The following is a 20,027-nucleotide window of genomic DNA, read 5'->3' as shown; positions in this document are numbered from 1 at the left end:
CATTTTTTCATATGTTATGGGAAATTATATCCCATGCAATTAGAGAAGAAACTTAGCAAAACTCTTTTTCCAAGAAAAAGAGGAACTCTGGATAACAGTTTTTTGTTGTTGTTGTTTTTGTTTGTTTTTTTGGATAACAGTTTAAGATATAATTATGCAGACCAAGTAAAAAAATCATTAAAATGAAGTTATCAAAGTTCACACATTTCAAAGATTTTTAGTAGAGTTTAATGCTGAAGAAGAAAGCTGGTAATTTTTTTTTTCCACATTCAAATTCAGAGAAAAGACTCTAATTATACTTTTAAAAGACTTTACCCAAAACAGCATGCCTCCAAAAACAAAACACTTGGGTTTCCCAGGCACTGATTTTTCACATAATTTTTTTTCAATCATTAAAAAAATAAAGAACTATAATTTACACCTCCATTAAAAGGGCAAAATCCATCTGATAAGACCAAGTTTTGTCAAAGATATAGGGAATGAAGAGCTCCTGCACATTTGCTTATAAAAGCTTTAAACTGATACAACCACAACGCACAATTTAGTCATATGCATTAAAGTTGAAAATGAACATATCCAGAAATTACACTTTTATCTTCTCTAGAGAAACTCACACATATCACAAGGAGACACATTTAAGAATGTTTACTAGCTATGTGACTTTGAGTGATTTCTAACCTCTCTGCCTCCGTTTCCCCATATGTAAATGTGCATAATAATAGTTCCTATCTCATAGGATGCTCTAATAATTAAATGTGTTCAATGCTATAATACATGTCAGCACTTAGAACAGTACCTGCACATAACCACCATAAGTGGGAGCAGCTATTACATTATCACCACATTGCTTGTCAAAGTAAAAGATAGAAATAATCTAATGGTCTCCTCAGGAGGGAAATAGAGCAACTATAATTTGTTCACACCATGAAATACTATAGAGCAGCTAAAATGAATGGTCTAGATCTACATGTATTAATATGGATAAATCTCCAAAAAAGGATTAGTTTGAAAAGCTATTAAATATATATGTGTGTCTTACTATGTATACATATATGAATACATGTATGTTACACTATATATATAGTTACTATGTACATTTATATGAATATGTTATGAAACTGTTTAATTCATTATGAATACACACACACTTAGTAAAAGCACAGAGGTCTGGGATTGTTGCATACAATTTCAGTTCTGTGGTTACCTCTAAACTGGAGAGAAGGAATCTGTATCAATAATATTCTATTTATCTCAGACAAATATGGTAAAATATTACATCACATATAAACTTACATATATTTTACTTTTAGCATGTTAGAAGTATTAAAAATTAAATTTTAAAATAAAGAAAACTAAAAAAATAAAAATCAATGATTATACAGATATTTGTAGTTAAGAGATGGTGTCTTTACAGAATAATGATCTCATTTTTATTCAAATAAAATGAGCTACCCATTTTTATTTCTAGTTTGAAAGGAAGTTTCTGCATTTATTATATTTCCCAAAGTAATTATCCATTCTTTATACAATCCTCTGATCCCAATTATTTTATCTGAAAGCAGGAGTCCTTAAAAGCAGAACACTGCATTTGTTGTCACCATAGTATGTACATTCAAGTACAATAGTAAAGTTACCAATGAGTATGAATTAATAAGCTTTAACACTAACAAACCAGAATACTGGCTAAAGAAACATCTTAACTAAATAAATGGATTGCTTTGCCTGATCAACCAAAATTTTCAATTCCTATTCCCAAGGTTCTATCTTTTGTCCTACACCACAGCTCTTAGCCTTTCCTGTATCACGGACCTCCTTCACAAAGCTCTGGGCTGAACTGTTTCCCTTAAAACCCATATGCGGAAGTCTTAACCTCTAGTACCTTAAAACATAACTGTATTTAGAGATAAGGTCTTAATTTAAAGAAGTGATTAAATTAAAATGAGATCATTAGGATGGGCCCTAAGCCAAATTTTTATGACTGGTGTCCTTGCATGAAGAGGACATTTGGACACAGATACATACAAAGGAAAGACCATGTGATGACACAGGGAGAAGACAGCCTTTATAAAGCAAGGAGAAAGATCTCAAAAAAACAAAACAAAACAAAACAAAACAAAAAACAAAACAAAACAAAAAAACAAAAAACCCTACCAACACTTTGATATCAGATTTCTTGACTCCAGAATAGAGAAAATTAATTTCTGTTATTTAAGCCACATAGTCTCTGGTGCTTTGTTATGACAGCCCTAGCAAATGAATATAGACACGTTAGGAAATTTATGACTCCCTTCTTGTAAGGTTTTAAAAGAGATTATAAAAGAAACTAATTAATTATAACAAAATATAGTTCTACCTGTGGATTACTTGGAGAAGCTAGGGACCCCATATTTGGAACCCCTCCCTTAATTTATCCTTTCATAGGTAATCTGTTCCACCCCTACAGCCTTGACTTCTACCAAAATATTAATAATTCCAATCTCAAATCTCTCAAGCTCTCAACATCATCTTGGATCCAATATCTTAAACTGTTTTTAAAATATCATAAATAAGATATTTTATTTATTCTCATTAAATGTCTGAATTTCTTCTTGGACTGGCAGCTTGTATACATCAACTTGGTCAACCTGAGCACTGATCTCATCCTCAATAGCTTTTCCAGAATTACTACCTTCACCATGAAACTCCATGATCTTTCCCAATTCAAACTTGGGCTTCTTCAGCATTTTTACTTTTTTTTTTTTTATTTATTCATGATAGTCACAGAGAGAGAGAGAGAGAGAGAGAGAGAGGCAGAGACACAGGCAGAGGGAGAAGCAGGCTCCATGCACCGGGAGCCTGACGTGGGACCCGATCCCAGGTCTCCAGGATCGCGCCCTGGGCCAAAGGCAGGCGCCAAACCGCTGCGCCACCCAGGGATCCCGCATTTTTACTTTTTTAACAAAGACATAGACTTGTCTGTCTCTTCCGACGGTATCTGGAAATGGTCAATTTATTGACCACTTCTTTCAAGTCATTAGTCTCTACCTCTCAAGTCATAATTTCCATCATCTTTTCAAAAAGATTTTATTTGGGATCCCTGGGTGGCACAGTGGTTTAGTGCCTGCCTTTGGCCCAGGGCGCGATCCTAGAGACCCGGGATCGAATCCCACATCGGGCTCCCGGTGCATGGAGCCTGCTTCTCCCTCTGCCTATGTCTCTGCCTCTCTCTCTTTCTCTCTGTGTGACTATCATAAATAAATAATAAATAAATAAATAAATAAATAAATAAATAAATAAATAAATAAGATTTTATTTACTTATTTGTGAGAGATACAGAGAGAGGCAGAGACACAGGCAGAGGGAGAAGCAGACTCCCTGCAGGGAGTCCGATGTGTAACTGGATCCCAGGACCCCGGGATCATGACCCGAGCCAAAGGCAGATGCTCACTGAGCCACCCAGGTCCCCCACCCCCCCAATCATCTTTTTCTGTATTCGGTGGAACTGTTGGTGCTGAAGTCTTCTGAATCAAATTTTTGCATTTTTTGGTAAAACCAACACAAAATAAGTGAAGCAAATAACCATCAGCAATCTTGACCTCAACATGAGCTTCAATCATGTCTGCCACTTTTTGACCAGGGAACACATTTTGTCACAGGTAAGATCCATGTCATGGAAATCAGTCAGGTAGTTTTTGCCCTGAATCTTCTCAGTAATTAGCTTAAATTTTCTAAATGCAATTTCATCAGGTGCACTTGGATGGCACAGTCAGGCATTAGACTGTTGAACTCAGGTCATGATGGGAGTCCCCCACCCCCCTCCTTCACCCTGTGCTGGGCACACAGAGTCTGCTTAAGACTCTCTGCCCCACTGTATTCCCCCCCACCCCCACGCATGCCTGCAATCACACGCACGCTCTCTCTCTCTCTCTCAAATAAATAAATAAATAAATAAATAAATCAATCTTTAAAAAACAAAAAGTAAAAATAAATTCAACTTCATCATTCTGCAGATTGCCAAGGCTCACTTCAAAATAATGATCCTTAGGCCATCAGATGTGATTTTGGCTCCATTGAATTCTCATGACTAGTGTTTTTCCAATATTTCTTATACTGATGATACGTAATACTTTCACATGAGACCAATTTTTCTTAGAAAAATAGATCAACTGCTTTCTTCTTGGCTCCTTTCCTGCCACATTTCATAAGGTACTTGTTCTTCACCAACCACCATGGTGCTACTCAGAGAGCCAAAAGACCTATCTCAAACTTCTTAGTGTACAACATCAATTCCTCCTGATGTCCCACTGGTACCTCAAATCCAACATATCTGAAGCACTGTCTTTTTTACCCCATCCTAACTAACCTAATCTCAGTAGTGATATCCCAATTAGCAGCCTAATCAGCGGAGGCAAAAAACTAAGAATTGTGCATGTCTTCATATTTCCGCTAAATAGTCCTCAGTTACCTTCCTCTTTACAACCACTACCACAGTCTTGAGTCAAGCTCTTTAAAAAAAAAAAAAAGATTTATTTGAGAAAGCAAGAATGCCAATGCACAAGTGGGGGAGGGGCAGAGGGAGAGAATCTCAAGCAGACTCTCCACTAAGCACAAAGTCCAAGGCAGGGCTCCATAAAACAACCACAAGATCATGACCTGAGCAGAAACCAAGAGTCTAATGCTCAACCAACTAACCCACCCACCTTGAATCAAGATCTTAAAAAAGGATTACAATTATTATGCTTTCCATCTCTTCACCTTCTCCCTTCCCTTTCAAACTGCTATACTGTGATCTTTCAAAATTGTAACTCTGAACATATGGGAACATAAATGCCTCAATGAAAAGAAAGCACCAATCAGTGGTTTCCCATCATCTACAAAATAAAATTCAAATCACTTCACCAAGTTGATATTCGAGGCCTAGCAAAATCTGGCAACTGTTTGGTTTCTCACCTCACACACTAGCATTACCGGATAATGTTGTCTCCTAAACACACTGTGTACTCTCACTCAGCTCAACTTTGCATATACTGTCCTTCTCCCCTCTACGTCCATCATCCCCATAACCTCTCGTAAAATCCTCTGGTTCCCCTACACTGAGTTATTAACTTTCTCGTCTGTTCTACCTTTGTACCTTCTATATATTGTCATTACTGAACACACTTCATTGAATTAGTTACCCTTTCTCATCAAGTTACCCAATTCTATTATACCAATGATAAGATGCACCATTATTGCATGCATTACTAAGAAATAAAAGCATGCTGCCAATTAAACTCTGCCACAACATCAAGAAATATTCCATGTCGGGATCCCTGGGTGGCGCAGTGGTTTAGCGCCTGCCTTTGGCCCAGGGCGCGATCCTGGAGACCCGGGATCGAATCCCATATCGGGCTCCTGGTGCATGGAGCCTGCTTCTCCCTCTGCCTATGTCTCTGCGCCTCTCTCTCTCTCTCTCTCTCTCTGTGTGACTATCATAAATAATAAAAATTAAAAAAAAAAAAAAGAAATATTCCATGTCAATTAGATTGGAATTAAATTATTTTAATTATGTAAAATAGAAAAACCTCCCCAGAAAAAGGAGAAATATTCCAACTTCAGCTCTTTAAATATGGAGGGGAAATGTATGACTAAAACTAAATACAATATAGTGTCTATGTGACTGACTCACCTACCTGTAAAACTGAGCTTCTCGGAGGCAGAGGCTATACCTGCCTGGCACATAGCGAGCATTAAAAAACATTTTATGAAATGAAAAATTCAACAAATCAATTATGTTTCTGTCCTAATTAGATGGCAAACTATTTTCTCTCTCTCTCTCTTTTTTTTTTTTTTCAAACTAGACATAGAATTTTAATCTGAGTGAGACTCTTGATTCTTGGAATTTTGCATCTGCTTATTTTCCTTTTTCAAAGGATGAGAAATGGGTTTATTTCCTGTACCTGGTTTTGTTAAAAATTAAGTACCAATGAACCCAAAATAGGAGAATGGCAAAGGGAGATAGAAAGCTTAAACCATAACCGCAGAGGTCCAGATATATAAAAACCGGGATACAGTTTCCAATAGATAAAAATTCTTAAGAGTTGGATCCCTTTGCTACTTAAAACACTGTTTTCACTTTTCTGAGGATGTTGATGTTTTTCCTATGGCTTCCAAGTTTAGAGGTGTGGTAATTTCTCTGGGAAAACATGAAGCAATGGTGGCAATTTTCTAACCAGGTCTTAAAACATTCCAATGTGATACTGAAGGCAAATGACTTTGGGAGAAAGTGGGAAGGTCGTTTTATTTTTTTGTTTGGACAAAGGTGCTTATGGGGATGATGGTTCTGAGAAATTTTTAAGGTTAGAGATTTGGGGGTAACAGGTGCAGGAACGATGAAACACAATTTATCAAAGTTGGTCTATTTATTTTTATAATGTAAGGTTGAAATAAAGGAGAACCATGGAAACATGGTCCTAGGAGCAATGAGTAGGCCTGGAAACCAGGTAGAAAGTACAGAAATCTTTCTATAATGAATTATGCATTATACTCAAAGCTAAAGATCAGTGTCAGATCTAGTCAGAAATCTTTATTAGAATAAGATAGCCATAAACTTTAAAATTTAAACTGCAAAGGTCTTTTAAATAAGCAAGCAAGTTAAAAATACAACTTACTAATTAATTACACAAAACCTAGGTGGGAGGTTTGGTTTCTTTTCACCATACACCCTTTGGAAAATGTGACCCACTATAAATACTGGCCATACAGGGGTAACTCAAACACAAAATCATACACTTATTTTTGTGAGCTTTAAATACCTTATATGTGAAATAGGCTTTAAGACATATTCCTCTCCATAAGCAAATGAGACACAGGATGTTTATTGTGAATACCTAAACCATACATGAATACGCTGTCGCTATATAATTGAAAAATGACTTATGGAGAAACAACCAAAAAACTTTTTAGTTTTAAGATGGGAAAGGGTTTTATTGAAATGCCTTTTTCTTCATCCCAGAGATTCTTGTTCACCCTTATTAGGAAGTTATGTAACTCTGGGCCAGTTGCTTAAACTTTTCCATACCTTATTTTCTTATTCCATAATATGGAGTTAGCAGTACCATTTCCTATGGCTGCTGCAGATTGAGTTAATACACATATTAGTGCAACACATGAAAAGTCTCTGGAACAGTTCTTAGTACAAAGTATGCATTCAATAAATGTTTGCTGCTGGCATTATAAGTATCCACCTCTATCTCAGTCATAGTCAACAATGCCTTCTAAGGAAATAATCATGGACAGCGTCTAGGTACTTGGATCAGTGAACCTAAAGGTCAAAATAGAGTCAGCCTCCATGAGACACAAAGATCCACTTTTTGGGTCAAGATTGCATCTTCAGATGGAAAGGAGGTAAATCATGAAGATTCACTAGGCTTTCTCCAAAGTAAAAATGGGACGACTACTGCCTCTCACATTTGAGAAATCAAAACCCAGAATATATACAGAGAAGAATGGGAGGAGGGGTCAGCATATTGCCCCAAAGAAACTCCTGCTACATTCCAAAAATCAAGAACTTTGAGAACCTCATTTCTATCCCTTACCTGTAAAATGCCAACTTCTTCAGAAACACTAACCTTACTAGACACGATAACAAAAGCAACACTTTAGATCTGTCTCCTCTTTTTCCAAACTCATCAAACACAGCACAGACCAGAATCAGATACACCAGTGCCTCCTACCTATGTAGCAAGAATGAAAGCTCGATTCAGTATGCGTAGAGGGGGCTCGAGGTTCTGCATTTCTAAAAAGCTCGCAGGTGATGCTGACGCTGCTCATCCAGGGACCACACTTTCTGCAGCAAGTGCACCATTAGCTCAGCTCACCGAACCTTCAAGCCCACCCCCACTGGGTGGGGATTGTCGTTCCCAAAATGCGGGGCCCCGAAGTTGGGAAAAGCTAAGTGAACTTACTTAGCCAAGGCCAACGCGCTCACTAAATAGGCTGGAAGTACAGGCAGCCAGGTCTGTGGAACTCCCAGGCCCGTGCGGACCCTTCCAGCCCACCACAGCCCCCGCCAGGGACGAGGTCTTTAAGCCACAGGTGTCCCCACGAGTCACCCTGAGAGCCCAGTCAGCCGACAGGCAGCTGTGAGGCAGCTGGGCGTCCCGAGGCCCGCACCCCCCGCCGCTCGCCTGGCCCTCGGGGACGCTGCGGAAACCCTCGGTCCGCGCCTGCCAACTGCCGGGACCTCCCGAGTTTAAACCGGCGCGCGCCCCGACGGAGCCGGGTTCCCGAGACTCCCCGCAGGACGCGAGCCCGCAGCCGGCCGCTCCCGCCGGGGCTCTGCGGGCCGGCCCCCAGGACGGAACGCCCGCCCAGCCCGCGGCCGCCGTGCACCCCGAAAGCCGCGCTCCCCCGGGCGCCGGGGCTGGGAGGGACCGCGGGAGGGACCGCGGGAGCGGTCGCGGCGCCGGGCGGGCTGCGGGCTGCGGGCGGCGGGGGCGGGCAGAGCGCGGGGCGGGGACGGGGCGGGGAGGCCGGGGTCCCAGCGGGGGAGGCCGGAAGGGGCCGCCGGGGAGGGGAGGCTTGGGGGCGGCGGTCACAGACCCCGCACGCTGAAAAGGCGCGCTCTCCCGTCCGGCCGCACTCACTCACCTCCCCCGTACACCCCGCCGCTCATGGCTGCTGTCCGCGCGACTCCTACGCTACAGGCTACCGGGCGAAGCGACTGCGACGGCCGCGAGCGCGGGTCCCGAGAAGCACCAGCCCCTAGCCCCGAACTTCCACCGCCACCCCCCTCGGGCAACAAAGCAGCGTCCACACACCGCGGAGCTCAGCCACACTTGCTGTCTGCTCCTACCAGCCAATCACGGGAGGGCCGGGGACGCCTTAGCCAATCAGAAGGAGGCTGCGCTGCATCCCCGCCGCGGCACGGCCAGCTCAGCCAATCGGAGGCAGCCATGGAGGCGGGGAAAGGGGAGAGCGACGGAAGGAGGGAAGGAGTTGGGTTGCGGAACTGGCCCCGGGCGCGGGAGGGAGGGGGGCTGGGCGGAGCTCCCCGAGTGGGCGGGAGGCGCGGCGGGCGGGGGGGGCTCGCGGAGGCAGGCGGGGCGCGCGGGAGCCCGTGAGGCGCCGGCGGCGAACGCAAGGCCCCGGGAAACAGCCTAGAAACGGCGTGTCCGCGCAGCGAGCCGAGTTTCGGACTCTGGAGACTGCAGAACTTTTTTCACACCCCGGAAAAAAGTATTTTCAGCCACCTTTTATGTTAAAAAAATAAAATAGTATGCTCAACTTTGGGGTCGGGGGACAGTAAATCAGATAAACCGGTAGGATCCTGAAATTTTTAAAGTGCTTATTAATGACTAAAAGGTGATGTACTATACACTTTCCCCCAACTAAATTTAAGGACCACTTTATTTATTTATTTTTTTTTAATTTTTATTTATTTATGATAGTCACAGAGAGAGAGAGGCAGAGACACAGGCAGAGGGAGAAGCAGGCTCCATGCACCGAGAGCCCGACGTGGGACTCGATCCCGGGTCTCCAGGATCGCGCCCTAGGCCAAAGGCAGGCACCAAACCGCTGCGCCACCCAGGGATCCCTAAGGACCACTTTAAAAATGATTTTTTAAAGTATCACCTTTTATCCTCTGACACAGGTGCACAACAGTCCCCAACCAACCGAGTACCTAGTACTAAATACATATCCAGTCTGTCTACTGCTCTTAGTCTCCTTTTCTTTTTTTTTTTCTTTTTTTTTCTTTTTTTTTTTTTTAAGATTTTACGTGTTTATTCATGAGAGACACAGAGAGAGAGGCAGAGACCTAGGCAGAGGGAGAAGCAGGCTCCACGCAGGGAGCCCGACGCGGGGCTCGATCCCGGGTCTCCAGGGTCACGCCCGGGCTGCAGGCGGCGCTAAGCCGCTGAGCCACCCGGGCTGCCCCAGTCCCCTATTTTATCAGCCCAATTTGGTCACTGTTGTCTCTCCCCTGAATTACTGCAATAACTTACTGCCTTGCCTCTTGGCCACATTGCAAGCAGCTCAACCTATAAAAAACACCCAAATGTGGTCATGTTACTTCAACTTAAACCCTGAAGATGGGTTGTATTATTCCTGTAGTTGAAAGCAGTTCTATAGTTGGTTTCTCTAGAGTCTAGACTATAGGGCTGCTCCTAACCTTAGGAACCACAGAATAAAGCCCTGTAAGTCAGTGCCAGCAGCGTGGTAGAAAGTGATAGCAGGGTGAGGAACAAGGCTAGTGAGAAAATCTTCCCATTCCCTTGATAATATAATCTCAATATATGTGGCCATTTAGGAAATCCCCATTAACCCAATGAGACAATGCAGAGGTCAGGAAACCATAGCCTGTGGACATATCCAATCTGCTTTCTGTTTTTGTGTGGCCTATGAGCTAAGAATGGTTATTTCACTTTTTTTTTTTTTTAGATTTTATTTATTTATTCATGAGACAGAGAGAGAGAGAGAGAGGCAGAGACATAGGCAGAGAAGCAGGGAAAGGGAGAAGCAGGCTCCATACAAGGAGCCCAACGTGGGACTAAATCCTGGAACTCCAGGATCATGCCCTGGGCTGAAGGCAGGCACTAAATTGCTGAGCCACCCAGGGGTCCCCGGTTATTTCACTTTTAAATGTTTTTTTGGAGGGGCATGTGGGTGGCACAGTGAGTTAAGTATCTGACTCTTGGTTTCTGCTCAGGTCCTGATCTCAGGGTGGTGAGATGGAGCCCTGCTTGGAGCTCTCCTCTAAGCACAGGGTCTGCTCGAGTTTCTCTCTCCCTCTCCCTCTGCCCCTCCTGCTTGTGCTCTCTCTGTCTCTCTCTCAAATAAATAAATAAATCATTATAAAATAAATGCATGGGTTTTTTTTTTTTTTTTAAGATTTATTTATGGGATGCCTGGGTGGCTCAGTGGTTGCGCATCTGCCTTCAGCTCAGGGCATGATCCTGGAGCCCCAGGATCAAGTCCCACATTGGGCTCCCTGCATGGATGGAGCCTGCTTCTCCCTCTGCCTGTGTCTCTCCCTCCCTCTGTGTTTCTAATGAGTAAATAAATAAAACCTTTTTTAAAAAAATTATTTATTTGAAAGAGAGCTGGCCCACGCAATTGGGGGTGAGATGGGGGAGAGGCAGAGGGAGATAATTTTAAGTAGACTCCCAGCTGAGCAGAGAGCCCCACTGTAGGCTCCATCTGAGGCCCTATAGATCAGGACTTGAGCTGAAACCAAGAGTCAGTCTCTCAAGTGACTAAGCCACCCAGGACCTCCATTTTTTCTTAAGATTTATTTATTCATTTTAGAAAGAGAAAGTGCAAGCAGTAGGAGGGGCAGAGGGAGAGGGCAAGGGAGAGAGAAAGAATTTCAAGCAGACTCCCCAGCCCCTGTGGGGCTGATCCTAGGATCCTGAGATCATTACCTGAGCCGAAATCAAGAGTCTGATCCTTTTTGTTTTTAAAGATTTTATTTATTTATTCATGAGAGACATAGAGATGGAGGCAGAAACACAGGCAGAAGGAGAAGCAGGCTCCCTGTGGGGAGCCGGATACAGGACTCCATCCCCAGAATCATGCCCTGAGCCACCAACTGCTGAGCCACCCAGAGTCACAAGAGTCTGATCCTTAACTGACTGAGCCATCCAGTCATCCCCATTTTTAAATAGTTTTTAAAAATATTTTTTAAAGGGCGCCTGGGTGCCTCAGTGGTTGAACATCTGCCTTTGGCTCAGGTCATGATCCGGGGGTCCTGGGATCGAGTCCCACATCGGGCTTCCCGTAGGGAGCTTGCTTCTCCCTCTGCCTATGTCTCTGTCTCTCTCTTTCTGTCTTTCATGAATAAATAAATAAAATATTTTTTAAAAATAAATAAAATAAAAATATTTTTAAATAATATTTTGTGACATGAAAATTATATGAAATTTGCATTTCAATGACTGTAAACTAAGCTTTACTAGAACATAGCCAGGCTTATTCGTTTATGGCTGCTTTTTGCTCTGCAAGGCCAAGTTGAGTAGTTATGACGGAGAATGTGTGGCACACTAAGCTGGAGAACGTGTTTATTATCAGACCCCTTGTAGAAAGAGTTCTCAACCCCTAAAATAATTTGTTTACCCCATCTAGCACACTGCACTAAGTACTCTGTTTCCCCATGATTATAGCTTAACTGTTTTCCCCATGATTATAGCTCTCACTATATAGATACATAATCACATCCCAAAAAACACTTCCATTTCCACTCTGTGGTTTTATACTGTGTTTGACTAATAAAACTGATGGCTATAAAATATATGCTACTTTGGTAATAATTAAATATTGAAATAAAACTATTTGTGTTCATAATACATAGTAATTCATTTAAATCTGTTTACAATTTAAATGCATAGTAATTCATATCTACCAATTTAAGTAGATTATATACATTGATATCTCATCAATACTATCTCTAACCTTTCCCAAACATGTTAGGTTGTGTTGAAAAAGTAAAATATTTGTCCTACTAGTTCAGAGTTCATCAGAAAACAGTTCAGTGGAATTAATGAGGACCACACTGCTAGCCTTCAGGGAGGCCTGGGATGCCGGGAATGTCTCCACCCATAAAGAACACACTGGAGTTCAGCGGAATCTTCAGTGTGACAACACAAAGACAGCTTGAGAAAATACTGGAAAGTCATGCTTAGCTATTTTTGTTTAATATAAGGGTTTTGCTTCATTTGATAATTTGAAAAAATATTAGAAAACATCATTCATAATTTCAGGTCAGCTTGTTCTCTTGATGTACCACTGGACATGTTACTTTATATGTTAATAAACCATTATAATGAACTTCAAATGAACTGAACTTCAGTCATCTGCTGTGTCAGGACTAATGACATGTTAATGCAGATGAAAGTGCACACCTAAGTCTTTCATAAATTTTAATGGAGCAAAATTGTAATAGGGCACTAAGTCTGTTGACCTTAACATATTGAATTACCAGAGAAAGGGATTATTAAGAAAGGAAACCTATTCAGCATCCCAAGAACTGTCAGGTAACTGCACATCCTCGATAATAATGACATGGTTTCCTTTGTGGCAAGACATACACTGTGGCAGCTTGTTGTCTTCCATTCCTCGTAATTAGGAAAATTGGTAGAAAATACATTAAAAGAAAAATACTGACCCATCAGAATCTATTTTGTAAAATATTAAATACGTGAGGGTTTGGCATTTTTTGGGGGGTGGTGGTGGCTAATATTAGGTTAATATTTCTCCTTCATAGCCTAACATGTTTCCCCTAAAGTCTTGACTCAGCCTTCATCAACATTACTGATAGCTAGTCGGGTTAAAAAAAAAAAATGACAAAAACAACAGCAATTCAAGGTTATTGTCTCTATATCAGTTCTCAAGGGCATAACATCCCACGCAATCAGTGCTTTGCAATTTTCCCGCCTAGGCCAGCATTCTCCTTCTATCAACCCCAAAATAAAATATACTGAAGTAACATGTATGTAAACTTATTGAGCCCTTAGTAGATGCTTAGTCGTTGCCTCTGAATCCAGATCAATAAAAATAAGTGCCCTTTCAGAAATCTTTTGTAAGCGGCAAGAATTTCTTCTATGTACCCGGTGCAACACTTGGTTTTGCCTCACTGGGTCGCTGGTCTTCCATTCTTTAATGCTGCTTCAGCCCACATAAGATGCTGTACCTCACTCCTTTTTCACCAGCTCTGTCAGATTTCAGATTATGGAATCACAGCAATTGTTATAAAATATTACCCAGCTTCTCCACTGTCTCAGCCTATATCAGTCTCAGAGTTGAAAAAAAAAATTGCAACTTACTAATGCAAGTTAGGAAACAAATTCAAGAGATTATCTTCTGTTAAAAAGAATGACACAATTCATGTACCTTTAAAATCACTTCATTTCATGCAGTAAAACATGTGACATTAGCAATTACCTAAAACTAATTTCAATGTAAACCGTACCACATTCTGTTTAGTGAAATTCCAAAAATATAAGCACTCCCAGGATAAAGGATAAATATCTGGAGTCTAGAGTTTTTTACCAATAGAAATATGATCGGTCAGATTTACATGTCTGTTTGCCATTAGTATAGTAAGAGCTCTGCTAACCATTTCAAATAGTATGACCTAGCTAGACAAAGAAACAAAAGAAAAATATGTGTTTATAGCTGGTACGTTATAACACACTGATAGATTTGTCATATATTGACAATGTGATCCTAAAAAGACAAACAAAGAGAGAAAAGAAGATGAAATACTAGATGTAGATCTTATAAGTCTTTGTTGTTTTTTTCATGATCACTTTTTAAATTTTTTTTTTTAAGATTTTATTTATTTATTCATGAGACACAGAGATACAGGCAGGGGGAGAAGCAGGCTCCATGCAGAGAGCCCGATGTGGGACTCGATCCTGAGTCTCCAGAATCACACCCTGGGCTGAAGGCGGTGCTAAACTGCTGAGCCACCCAGGCTGCACCTTCATGATCACTTTTAAAAAATCTCTTTGCTCATTTGATACAGCTCTTTTCAGAAATCACAACATAAACACTTTCCACATTGAATCAACTGGTGCTGGAAAGTAGCAACATGCCCCCTGGGGTCATTTCAGGGTCAATCCTGGGCTTCCCACTGATCTAGGTCAGTGCTAATCCGTGTTTGGGGCTCTTACACACCCCATATAGCAACACTGAACCAAGTCCAAGGTTCTTGTTCTGTACTGCTTGTTAGAACCCTTGAACTATCTTTGGAATGTGAAAAAGGTCATCTGCTATATGATAATAATGACTACAAAGTACTGACCTCCTAATAAGTACTATCATAAGAAATGTGCTTTATATGTAGTATTTTCTAGCTAATCCATACAACATTTCTGTGAAGGTTTTTTCATTAGAGGCCCAGAGATTTCAGCAAGTTCCTCAACATCACACAGCTATTAAAAGAGTCAGGATTTGAAACTAGGGCTTTCTGACCCTACCAAACATGCTGTTCCTATTTCCCAAGGTATCTTTTCCTTTCCACTTCCCCTACACTTCTTGTAAACTTTATCTTTTTAAAAAAAATTTATTTGTTTGTTTATTTGAGAGAGAGAGAGAGCACAAGGGGAGGGGCAGGGGGAGAGGAAAAGAGGGAGAGAGAATCTCAAGCAGACTCTGCACTGAGCGGGGAGCCCAATTTGGGGCTTGATTTCACGAACCATGAGATCATGACCTGAGCTGAAACCAAGAATAAGGTGCTTGACCAACTGAGCTACCCAGGTGTCCCACTTCTTGTTAACTTTAAAAACAAAAACAATGTTAATTTTTATTATACATATAGATATACACATATGTTTACTTAAATCAAAAGGTACAAAAAGACATACAGGAATGTCTCTCTTCTACCTGTATCCCTAGCTACCCCATTTTCTTCTTCAGAGATGTTCTATGCTTCTATGAGTAAATATGTAGATATATCACTCCCCTCCCTTGCCAACTCACACTGTGGTAAGTGAGTTTTAAAAAGCATTCTCTTTGGAAACTAATTTTAAGATGTTTACTTTTGAGGGGCACCTGGGTGGCTCAGTGGTGGAGCGTCTGCCTTTGGCTCAGGAAATGATCCCCAGTCAGGGGATCAAATCCTGCACTGGGCTCCCTGCATGGAGCCTGCTTCTCTCTCTGCCTGTGTCTCTGCCTCTCTCTGTGTGTCTCTCATGAATAAAAATAAATAAATTTTTTTTGAAAGTGTTTACTTTTGAGCATTTTTATTTAATATATCTTAGTAGCTAGTCTATACACACAGCTAGAAGCTGATATAAAACAAAAGGGTGAAAAAAGCAGGGCACCTGGGTGGCTCAGTTGGTTAAGCATCTGCCTTCAGATCAGGTCATGATCTCAGTGTTCTGGGATAGAGCCCTGCATCAGGCTCCCTGCTCACAGGGGAAGCTGCTTCTCCTCTCTCTACTTCCTCCTTTGTTTGCTCTCAAATAAATAAATAAATAAATAAATAAATAATTTTAAAAAATTTTTTTAAAGAGTGAAAAAAGCAAGTCTTCCTCCCTCCAATCCTTGAAATTCCTTGGTTTCTCCACCCAAATTGACCCACTTTCACTAATTTCTTTTTTAACCTTCCAGAGAGTTTTTTCAAAAGAAAAAAAGCACGTATGGGTATCCCTTCCTCTATCTTCTTTGTTTATTTACACAAGTAGTAGGCATACTAAACACTGTTTTGCACCTGATTTTTTTCACTCAACCATTATATCTTGAAGATCATTCATATCAGTATGTATAATTCTCTTACTCATTCCAACATCAGAGAGAATTCCATTATAGTATATACCATCATTTATTTGACGAATTCTCTACACGCAGACATTAAGTTGTTTCTAGTCTTTTGCTGATATAAAGAATACTGCAATGACTATTCTTTTCTGTATGTATATGTGAGAGAGTTTTTACGCAGGATGAATTCCCAGAGGTGGAATTGCTGGGTCACAGGGTAGATGCATTTATTCCAATGGTCATTACCAAATTACTCAGAGGTTGTACAATTTACATTCATCCATTAACATGTTTGGGAGTATACTTTTTCCAGCACAGAACTTCTGTCAAGATGGAGTTTTTTTATACAAGGTTTCATTCAATCATTAGCTGTTTAGGCAGAGCCTCTGATTGTACTAACTGTGCCATTAATGGAGGCTCTAGACTCTGGATAACAAAAGCACGCTGAATCTTTGATCACCTAATTTATTGAACACCTGCTCTAGACCAGCACTGAGAATACAAGTAGAAATGAGCTGTGGTTCCACTCAAGGACTATAACGGTTCCCACATTATATGAAAATGGCTGCTAACACATTCCAGTTGCTACTTTGGAGAATGGATCCCAAATGTTCACTTAGGCTTAGGCTTCCACCAAAGCTTGCAAAGCTGTGGGTGGTGGTTGTGCAATCCTTCCATTTGAAGTCTTTCATCTCCACTCTGGCATATGAATAAGACAGTTGCAAAGAAAAGAGAAAGCATTTGGCACACCTAATAAGTGGTACTCACATTTTAATTGCAGAATGCACTCTGGCTCTAGCCAAGGAACAGCTTCTAGGGTTTGTTTTGTTGGTAGGTGTGAGAAGGTGTTTCTTTTGTTCTGTTTCTTTTGCGGATAGGGGCAGATCCAAGTTTTTTGAAAAACAGTGTAAGAAGCACAGGAATTAATTGTTCATTACAAAACCATTGGTCTTTGCAGACAAGTCAAATAACTGCCATCTTCCAGCTCTACCTAAACTGACTATAAGAAAACCTGCATTTTAAACTTACCATTATATTTGTTGATTTCTGATAAGAAATGTCAAAAGTGCCCACATCCATGTGGAAAAACCCAAATATTGAAGAATTTGAGCACCAGACTAGGTCATAACTAGCCTATTGTACGTAGTCAGTATGATGAAGTGTGATTCTGGAGTCCAGTCTCTCTTTTCCCTCCCTTTACCTCTTAGAGCTCATATGGAATCACATTATGCTACTCTAAGATTACTCACCTCATTAACTGTCAGACTTTAATAAACTCACACAGGGATTAAAAAGGTTCTGATTTTACTCCTTGTACCATCACTGGTGCATCAAATATGGGAATACATTTTTAGGGGTCTAGATTCTGGAAGACAAAAGCAAGCAGAATAATTCACAAGCTAAACCTTTGATCATTTCATATTGTTCTGTCAGCTTTTAGAAGTGACATTCCCACTATGCCAACTGGGCTATAGTAAGAAAGACGGAGATAGCAATGCTCTGGGGGAACTTTTTGGTATCTATCCCCTGGGATATCTGAACAAAGAGATTCTGAACAATTTTGCATGGTATCTCTGGTTCCAGAGTAACACTTGACAGTAACCTTTGTGAATGCTATTGCTAGTTTTTCTAAGAAGCCTTGTTAAAAACTTTATCTAAAATTGCTTTCCTTCATATCATTATCACTGAGATCATAATCACACCTGTTGGGGCATCTGGGTGGCCTAGTTGGCCAAGTGTCTGCCTTCAGCTTGAGTCATGATCCCAGGGTCCTGGGATAGAGCCCATCAGGCTCCCTGCTCAGTGGGGGAGTCTGCTTCTCCCTCTTCCTCTGCTGCTCTCCTTGTTCGGACTCACTTGCTCACGCAATCTCTCTCTCTCTGTCAAGTAAATAAAATCTTAAAAAAAAAAAATCACAGTTGTTAACTAACATTTACTGAACCGCGGTTATTGCAAACTGCTGACCCTGATGATACACCAGAGATAAGGCAAAGAAAATCAGGAAAAAAATATATACTTTGATAAACATATAGTTCAGATAAAAATTGAAAGAGAACAACACAGAGAAATGAAAACAGTTACACATGACTAGTAGAGTCATGTATACATTTTTTAATATTTCATTTTGCATAATAAATTTCTTTTAGTCATTATTTTTTAAAGAAATCATTTAAAGTTTTACACTAGGAAAATCATTTTACAGTCCTAAATCAGGATATTGATCTCCAGGTTAACATTTTGATACATATTATTTCAGGGCTTTTTCCTTTGCTTGAACTATCTCTTTATTTACATAAGGATAGATATATATATATAATTACAATATTTTAATATGTAAACACATATAGTTATATATAATTTTATTTATATACTTGATGTATAAAATATTTAGTAATAGAACATTGTATAAATACACATTCTGTTCTGAGTTTTTGTTTAATATAATTCAAATAGGTCCATAGTATTATACATAGATTACCTAATTTTTACAACAGTTATTGTTTAAAACATGGATCAGCAAACTATAATCTGTGGATTTGGCCACATGTTTTTGAAAGTAAAGTTTTACTGGAACATTCTATGCTCTTTTGTTTCCTGATTGTCTATGGTGGGCTTTGTGCTACAACTACAGAACTGAGTAGTTGCAAAAGGCACTTCATGGCCCATACGCCTGAAATATTATACAGTACTTATGAAAAAGAAGGCCTTAAATTTCACTGTTGGGATATTTCCCAATTTCAGCAATTGTCTTTTGATCAACATTTCAATCATGCCTAATTTTCTGCAGTTATAAATATTCATATAGATTAAATGATAGTTTTATCTTGAGTTATAAATATCTTGGACGTCTATGTCTTTGCATCTTTGTGAATATTTATTGACATATAGAAGTTTAAAAAATTTTATAACATTGATATGAGTATATCGCTTTTTATTTATGATTTTTGCCTTTAGAATCATGCACAGAAAGGTAGGTAGTTCACTTTCATTAGGATATCCAACCCAGAGCTACTAGGGGCTGAGGATTCTGTTTGGTTTTCTGTTTGTTTTTTTTCAGACCATCTAACCCTCAGCTGCATTCTCCAATACTTGGATGGGTCTGTTTATCCTCTTTCCATTTACAGCAGGAAAACCTGCTCAAAACCAACCCAGGCAGGGGGATAGCTGCCACCCACAGCCCAGCTGCCCTGTCTGGATGGTGTTTCAGCTGCTGGCTACTGTTGATCTTTCCAGGCTCTGGCTGAACTCCTTTATATCCCTGCTAACTCCGAATTCTTCCCTGCACACTGAAGCACCGGACTGGAGGCCTACCTGGCTCAGCTGTCTTACTGGGTTTCCCCATGACTTGGCCTGTGCCCCTGGCTAGCCAGGCACAGCTGAATTCTCAGGGTGCCATCCTCTAGGACTCCATAATTGCTCAATTTGCCTTTCAAATTGGTCTCACACCCTTACCTGCAGCTTTTTAACTCTTGGTTTGCCTTGTTCATTGTGTAGTCACTAACTTGGAAAGGCTAAGAGAACCATCACCAAATTAAATTCCTCTTCAAATAGTTCTCAGTGTGTGGAGTTTGTATACATGTGTATTTGTTACTCAGAGAAAAAAAATCCATTGTGTAAGAAAAATCCAATTAGCCCTCTGGAGTAATGCCTCACATGTACTTTCAAATGCCTGAATTAAATCAGAGCAAGCCTCAAATACCGTCCAAGAAAAGATCTGGGAACACCAGGGAGAGAGAGATGAGAAGGATGCATCTATATTAATAAAATTAACTCTTACAAGTATCTATTTTTCTTTAAGTAATCTC

General features: G+C 40.5%; 1 protein-coding gene across 6 annotated transcripts in view; it reads right to left on the bottom strand.

Annotated features, from left to right (window-relative positions):
• The window catches only part of ACTL6A (actin like 6A), a 65,572-nt gene that overhangs the window by 19,486 nt on the left and 26,059 nt on the right, over positions 1 to 20,027 (bottom strand). The window contains exons 1-2 of one of the 6 annotated variants that reach the window (XM_072807475.1): positions 7,926 to 8,193; positions 7,695 to 7,807 (exon numbers count right to left, since the gene is read on the bottom strand). The exons of 1 other annotated variant lie outside the window; for it this stretch is intronic. In XM_072807475.1, the coding sequence (XP_072663576.1) occupies positions 7,695 to 7,791 (97 nt within the window). In that variant the 5' untranslated portion in view covers positions 7,792 to 7,807; positions 7,926 to 8,193. Of the gene's footprint in view, positions 1 to 7,556; positions 7,808 to 7,925; positions 8,194 to 8,610; positions 8,820 to 20,027 lie in introns of those variants that run through there. 4 more of the 6 variants (XM_072807479.1, XM_072807478.1, XM_072807476.1 and 1 more) reach the window with 4 other exon arrangements.

Source organism: Canis lupus, chromosome 31 (assembly GCF_048164855.1).
Source record: "Canis lupus baileyi chromosome 31, mCanLup2.hap1, whole genome shotgun sequence".
In the NCBI taxonomy this organism is placed as follows: domain Eukaryota; kingdom Metazoa; phylum Chordata; class Mammalia; order Carnivora; family Canidae; genus Canis; species Canis lupus.
Note: the sequence above shows the minus strand (reverse complement) of the source record. Positions and strands in the feature narration are given on the sequence as shown.